The 8102-nt window shown below is 37.7% G+C and overlaps 1 protein-coding gene across 1 annotated transcript in view; it reads right to left on the minus strand.

Moving 5' to 3' along the window:
* ATRX (alpha thalassemia/mental retardation syndrome X-linked) overlaps positions 1 to 8102 on the minus strand; it is a 56468-nt gene that overhangs the window by 41930 nt on the left and 6436 nt on the right. The window contains 1 exon segment of the mRNA XM_008943446.1: positions 4698 to 4776. Coding sequence (XP_008941694.1) covers positions 4698 to 4776 — 79 coding nt within the window.

Consider the following 8102-nt stretch of genomic DNA (forward strand, 5'->3'; position numbering starts at 1 on the left):
CAGCATCCAAAACACTCCTCTCTCCTTTGAGAAATGGCTTGTGAAGGAACAGCTGATAAGAACTTGAAAATGCAGTATTCTTGATAAGCTTTAATTCCATAGATATAAGACCACGGTGTGAACCCAAACAAAACTTACTAAAACCCACAGATAAGTAACATCCTCTTCCAAATGGTTTGATTTTTTTTTCTTTCCATTATGTCCTTTCAGAGGATTTGGAAAAAGCCCTTTAAGTCTGGGGGTTTTTTGGTTTTGTTTGTTTTAAACCCATCATGTATAATAGCAACAGGAATAAACAGCTCCATATGTAAGAAATTAAGACTGTATTTCTTCCATCTCTTAATGGTCAGAAGAACTTTTTCTTTCAAATTAACCCTCTTGGGTTATTACAAGTTGGCTTTTCTTTAAAAGCTTTTAATGTAAGTTCCCAACTTTGAATGCTACTCCAGGAAATGCAGACAGCACCAGTTTTGCTACTTTTCCTTTTATAAAAATATATCAATACCATCATGTGAGTTTTGCTTTGGAAGAAAAAAGGTAGAAACACAAAAAAAAATTCAAAAATTTTAGAATTCAACCCTGAAATAATTCAACCCTGTCTAGTAATAATGCCTTTGACTTATTTTGGATTGTCCTCAATGGCATTAGCAAAGCTAGCACAACTTGGACATGGATAACAATACTTACCTTCCACTCAAGTCACCTTTAGTAACTTACACATTTTTAAATAAAGGTTGACTTTGGTTAACAAAAGAAGACATAAATTTTTTCTTCTTTTATGAAATATTTTAAAGGAGACAAAATACCCAAACCAAATGTATCATTTACATAAAAAGATCATAAACAGAAGATGCTGTTATTTTTCTACTAATCATCATCAAAACCACCAACCAGACTGGGTAAACTTATTAGTTTCTAATTAATTATTTTAAAAATATTAATAAGTTCTTGCTTTTATACTCCAAGAAAGAAAATTAGACTTTTTTTAGCTAGCATAAAGGTTCGACTACTTTGAATCAAACTGTTTTTTTCGTGAAAAAAAGCTACATTCTCTTTAGTGTGCTCTACTGGAGGATGTTGGGCTAAAAATGTAAGACATTGTGAAGCTGTTCAGAATTTAAAGATTCCTATTTTTAATGTAACTCTGTATCTGATAGGAATTAAAAGTGTAAGCAACATGAGAACCAAACAGATCTTGTCCTGCAAATGCCTTTGCAAAATGACTGATGTAACAAATGGCTAATATGAATTAGTATAAATAGAGCCCTGGATTCTTGAAACTGGTTTTAAATTAAATTTTATGCGGCTCAGTGTAAGGTATCACATTTCTATTTTAAGATATAAATCAGTTTAAAGTGATCAGGTTTCTAAGCTAAGAAGATTCATATGCTAGCTTTAACATTTTCATATTTGCATTGATATCAAACTGCAAATACGAAGAAGAACAAGTGATAGTGTTGAAAAGTCCCCCACTCACATTCTTCCAGAGAAACCCATGAAAATAAAAAGATATCATAATATTTACTTGGGTCAAAGACAGAAAAGATATCTTGGCCAACCAGATGTAGCAGTTGAACAGTAGAAACTAATTTAATTAAGCAGCAGAAAGAGCTGTATGACCTCCAGCACAAGACTTCAAGCAGTGGGGAAAAAAAAATAATAATAAAAAAACCCAGCCCTGCATTTCATTCACTTCTGCCACTGAGCTGCAGTGACCTTGAGCATATCACAGTGCCAGTCCCACTCCATTTTAACTAAACACACCACCAGATTTGTACACAGGACGTGTTCCCAACGCGTATTTCTAGTTCACCTTTGTAAGAGTGTCACTAACAATATCCAATAATAAATAATGAAGTACTATGTATTTTTTAACTTTTACTAAAAGAAAACATGTTTAAGAGACAGGCAAACTGGAAGTTACCTCGATTTTTTTTTAGTCTAGGACTACTTTAAATTATCCTTCAGACATTTCAGCAGAAATGGAACAGTAGATGCAGCCTCTCATGAAGTGGAGTTAAGGCCACCTGATAATTTGCACCATCCTTGCTCATGAATTTTAGAGCGCCAATCAGATGGACTCATTTACAGATTGTCAAAAATCTTGGCAAGACAATGCTACCACTGTAAGAACAGTTTTTCTTCTTAAAAAGTTATAGTTTTTAAGCATCAGTTAATTATTGTGATGTATTATTACCAAATAGATTATACCAACTCACACGTAGTGTTCATAAATACCTACTAATTATATGTAGAAATAAGGTTGCCCAAAACAAGCCTTTGGGGGAAAGAGGGGAAAGACAGATTTATGTGGCTAATAAAAGCCATCATTCTTTCAGCTAGAGCACTACTGAATTAAATGGGCCTTTGGAATATTAGTTAAAAAAATTTAGAACCATTTAGACTTTATTTTAAGGGATGAATATTTTGATGAAAATGTCATACATGTTTAAAAAAGCAATAGTGAAAACTGCCAAACACTTGTTCTAAATACTGTACTGCCTTTGTTGGAAGTCTGATTTTCAAGCTGTCAGGAGTTGTATTAAATTAAATGCTTGGACAAGAAAAATGTTTTACAAAAATTTATTGCAACCATCAAATACTTAAAAGGCATTGTGCATCAAATACACTATTAACTTCTTAATAAACAAAACTACTGCAAACATATTAAACAGTACCATTTAAAAGATCAGAAGGACCAATAATAGAGAAGTACACAACAGAAGATGAAAGCATACAGCACTGGTATGTCATATTTATGACCCACTTGGATATTGCATTTTGGCAAAGATGATTTCAAGACTCAATATTCATGTCATGCACATCCAAAGGTATGCAAATAACAGAACATCTAAACTAGAGACTTGCAAACATGAGAGTTCCCACACTACAAATACCCAGTAGGTACTATGTACCCTCTTTGGCCTGGAAGAAAATAGGCAACTTATCTGAATAGTAGGTAAACTATTTAAACACTTTGCGTTGAGTAAACAGAAGAACAAGTTTTTAACTTCTTGAAATTTGTTCCATCTTTTTACATTTTATATTATCTGATTTTGGTGCCAAGTACAACGTGTGGTGAGTGTAAAATATCAGACTGCAGTTACCAGTTAACATGTCTGAAGGTTGACAAAATTGTTTATTGAAAGATAACTCCCCGTCTCAGAAATATATTCGAAATAATCCCTAAATAAGAACTTCAACAAAGATTCAGCTTAGAAAACAAAGTACAGAAACTGATTTTTAAAGCCCAAATTCATATCACTGATTTGGTTGTTATCATTTGGGTTAATTCATTTCCCAATATAGCTCTTAAACTAGTAAGATCTGTCAGTAACATTTGCAGTTAACAACCAGAAACACTAAAAGAAAAAAGGGGGGGGGGGAAATCAAAACAGGACCGAAACTAAAGCATCATTTAAAAAAAATTCTCATATTACCACCATTTACATGTTCTGCTTATGAGACCCTGTGCTGTCAAGTCCCTAAAGAGCAAATGAATTACTCTATGAAATTTGATGACTGAAAACAAGCAAGAACTACATCAGCAGCAAAATTTTGATGCCAAACTGAGGTCCGTAAAGGATATAAAACAGTGTTTTGAAAATGTACTGCAGCCACAGATCAAAGCATACAACTCTGTGAAACAAAGATACCATACTCTAAACTGCTAAGGCTCAGAAGCAGAAAAAAGACCATCAGCAACTGTGCAAAGCTGGTCCCAAACATGCTAGATATTAAAAAAATCCCCATCAGTTTGTGAAATACTGTGTAAAAATTTGTTGAACAGCTCTTTAGTCTAACTACAATAACTCCCAAGAAGTGTGGCTCGCCATCGAGCAATACTTCATGTTGTGCACCCACTCATTAGGAAACAAAGCTTTTACATTTTCTAGCCAGGCTAGTTTGAGAACTACAATGGTACTGGTAAAGTATTACATGTCTTAACTGACTATATCTTACATAAATTTATTTTTATTGAACTTCAAACTGAAGCAATACATATAAGCCACAATTCTGAAAATATCTATGCAAAGACTTAAAATGTGTATGTGGAATTAATTAGTCTCTTCGACACCAGCTGAGCCTATGCACAGTGCTTGTAGAATCAGGGCCTCAACTACCACGTTAGTCACTTCAGGTATATTTAGTGGATTAAAACTCAAGTTTAATTAACAGCTGAAAATATCTAATAACTATTTTATCCACATTTGTGTTTTCTCTTTATTGAGAAAAGGTGTTTCAATTAAAAAGGCAAATTACGTAACAGCAATAACCAAGTTCAATCTGCAAATATTTTAGCACTGCATACTGCACAGAGGCAAATTTTCACCTTCTATTCATTAAACTAGCTGCAATTCACACTCCTCCAAAGTAGGTGTTTACCTGCCTGAAAGCCTTGTCCCAAACCTCACGCTTTCAGTGGGAGCACCAAACGGACAGTGCTGCAGTGCGTTTATAACACACCCTACGCAAAGGTGTGTTAGCTAACACTTGTAAATACTTTCTTTGCATTTCTGGGTTTTGGCCTCTGTTTTCTGGCCCCTTGTTCAACCTTGCGGGAGGCCCGTGAGCGAGTCTTTACAAGGCAGGCAGTCGTGGTTTTCACAACCTGCTTGCTCTTCCGTTGCGCCGGTTTGCGCCCACGCCTAGGGTGTGTTATAATCTTTTTTAAGTCCTTATGGATGGTATCATACCTATTCTCAGGATCGTCGTCATCATCATCTTCCTCCTCCTCCATTGGAACAGCCCTTGATTTAGTCTCTCCCTCATCTCCTGGGGGAGGAATGGGAAACAAAAAAAACACCAGAAAATATGAACGCTTAATACGTGTAAAAGCAGCAATAAATAACATGGCACAAAGAACTATTGTCTCCATCAGGAATCCCCATACAACAGTAGCTTAGTAATCCCAACGCTCTTCTACAGGCAAACAAAAGAGCCAGTTACTTATCTTGACATATAAAGATAAATATTTTAATAACAATAAAATATCTAGTTTTTCAATCGGCACTCTTACCTGCACAGTGCTTGCTACTATACATAATTTGCAATTCTTTCCTCATTACGTACTGTGACATTTTCATTTTTATACTAAAACAGAGACTTAATATCCCACTCAGGATTCAGAAATCAAGTTTCCTGAGAAGTTACCAGCTCCATTTCATAAGCTCCACTACTGAATACGTTTAATTGAAAGGAAGGCCCAAACAAGTCTACTACAGAATCACTTACCAAACTCAGGAGCTACACTGCTGCCCTTGAGAAGTGCTCAAAACCAATAATCCTTCCCTGTTTTTTTCAGAGTAGCAAGTACAACACACGTACCTCTGTTGTGTATATGTGAAGACTGACATTTTGAGAACTATACACACTATCCTTACTGCAAGTTATCAAAAACTCAGCTGCACTACACAGACACCTTCTCATATGGAAAGCACACCAAAACCAGCAGCGTGGGCCACGCAGGAGAGAGACCAGCACTGTATGACACCTCCTTTAAAGAGGCAAGACAGTAAGCTCCCCTGCCTGGCAGGACTGTACAAGAGGTGATGAGAGCAAGCCTCTCAGTCTTAGACAAATAGCTGTATCCTGTTGGTTAAACCAGATTCCATGTCTCACTCAATTCTCAGCCCACATAACTTTTTCAGACACACAAAAAAGGACCCTTTTATTTATTTGCCTTTTAAGCCAAAAGCAAACTGCAGAGAGAGGGGCAAGTTTGCCTCCTCCTAATGTAACAAAGGCAGATTCTTCTAGAATCATACAATAACAAGACTGGAAGAAACCTCTGGATATAACCTACTCCAACTGCATCCTCAAAGCAGAGCCAGCTTCAAGGCAAGGCCAGTCTTCTCAGGGCCTTGGCCAGTCGGAGTTTGAGTACTTCCAAGGACAGAGACTCCAAAATCTGACAGGGCAACCAGGTGCAAGCTTTGACCATGCTCAATGTAAATAATTATTTCTTAATATCTCATCAGTTTTCCTTGCCAAAACTTGTATTGACAACCTCTCATCTTCTTGTCATGCAGCCCTCTCTAGAAGTACTCTCTGGGTGATTAGAAGGCAGAAATGAAGACTCTTTGTTTTTAACATTCTCTCTCCAGACTAAAGCAAGCCACTTCTCTCTGTCTAACTCTATCATCCCTCATCACCATCTCATTTTCCCAATTTGTGCAGTTATCTGTCTCTCCCACCCAATCCCTCTTGATCCATCCATCTTTACACTTGTGACTTGCAAAGAAAACAATCACTGCCCCAGACACTGTCTGCTATATTACAACCCACTTTTTCCTCCTGGGCCATTTCAATACCAAGTCTCTGAACATACATTTTATACAAATGATTTTATGTTTCCAAGTATTTCTCTTTGATGGTCCAGTGATGCTAAGAACTGCTGCACAGGGGTTACTGTCAGAGTACCAATTGCCTACCTATGAGGAATGTTGTAACAGTCGTGGCACCTACCCCAGGTAAGACACTAGTTCATTACTATGCAAACCATTCACCATTTGCCATCTCCTCCAGCAGTGGCACCACTGGGAACACGCTGTTTTTGCAGTCATTGAGGGAAAGCCCCAGTATTACCTGTGCTGAGATGCAACTAAACTTACTCCATCAGAGGACCTTGAAAAACAAACATTACAGGGCTGTATAATATGCAGAACAAGAAACTCATTTTCCAGCTGTTACTCTACAATGATGCAAAACACCATTAATCAAAATTGGAATTCTTACAGGGCTCTAAATCCAAGGACAGCACCCCATGACAAGCAACCCTTGCATCTGCGAAGATTAACAACCCTCCAGAAACTAAACTACAGGAAAACTGCAGGAAGAAGTTAGGTCAGCATCAAGTTGCTAGAGAAAGAAGGAACATTATGTTTAATTTAAAATGTGTGTGTTTAGTTTGAGGGTGAGGGTTTATGGTATGGTTTTTTGGTTTAAGAAATTACACACAACAGTCATCTCATTTTGCATTTAGTGTTTGCCTAAAAAGGCTTTTCAGGAAAGTCAAAATCCAGCTATAACCCTTCTGCTATCTTCATGAACATTTTGCTGGTTTATTCATTTTTGTTTACTTGCAGCTTTGCAAACTGCTGTAACTGTTGGCTCAGGTACAGGAAAGTCATGTAGAGAAGGTTCTATGAGACATCATTGGAAGCAAATAGGGAACAATTTACCTGTCACGGTAATTAAAACATCAAATAAATTTAATTTTTTCTAGCTGAAATTCACTTATTAAAAACCTGTCCATGTAGCATGAAAAGTACTCTTCCTTGTTCAGTTCTTTAAAACCAAGTGTTGAAAATGAGCAGTTCTTAACTTCTTTCTGATTTCTTAAAGCTAGAAGACACTGAAGAAGTAGCTCTATCTTGGCAAGAAAGAGAATTATTATTATTAAAGGTGCTATGAACACAGTAAGCTATGACTTGAGTTCTGTTAGCTCACAGCAGCTGCTCTACAGCTACATGGGTGTCATGAGGTGCAGAGACCACAGAATCACAGAACCATTCTGGTTGGAAGAGATCTTCAAAATGATCATGTCCAACTGTTAACCCAGCACTGCCAGGCCACCATTAAACCACATCCCTCAGCACCACATCTCTGCAGCTTTTCAGTCCTTCCAGGTCTGGGGACTCCACCACTGCCTTGGGCAGCCTGGGCCAAGCCTTGACAACCCTGCTGGGGAAGACATTTTTCCTAATGTCCAACCTAAACTTACCCTGGTGCAACTTGAGGCCATTTGCTTTTGTCCTATCACTTCTTCCTTGGGAGAAGAGACTGGCCTGCAGAAGGCCTCCCCTGAGCCTCCTTTGCTGCAGGCTCAACAACCCCAGGTCCCTCAGCCACTCCTCACAAGCCTTGTGCTCTAGACCCTTCCCCAGTTTTGCTGTCCTTCTCTGGACACGCTCCAGCACCTGCAGATCACCTACTTGATTTTTAAAATGTATAACGCAACGCCAAAAGTCTTCAGGGTCATCTCTAGTGGCAAACTTGAGTTCACTAGATACCAACCACTTAAAACCAGTTACTGCTACATAGTACCTGGGCAGCCAAAGGGAAGAACAGGCTTTTGAAATCTGTGCTGCAGGCAAATT

Source organism: Merops nubicus, unplaced genomic scaffold (assembly GCF_000691845.1).
Source record: "Merops nubicus isolate BGI_N331 unplaced genomic scaffold, ASM69184v1 scaffold13447, whole genome shotgun sequence".
Classification (NCBI taxonomy): Eukaryota; Metazoa; Chordata; class Aves; order Coraciiformes; family Meropidae; genus Merops; species Merops nubicus.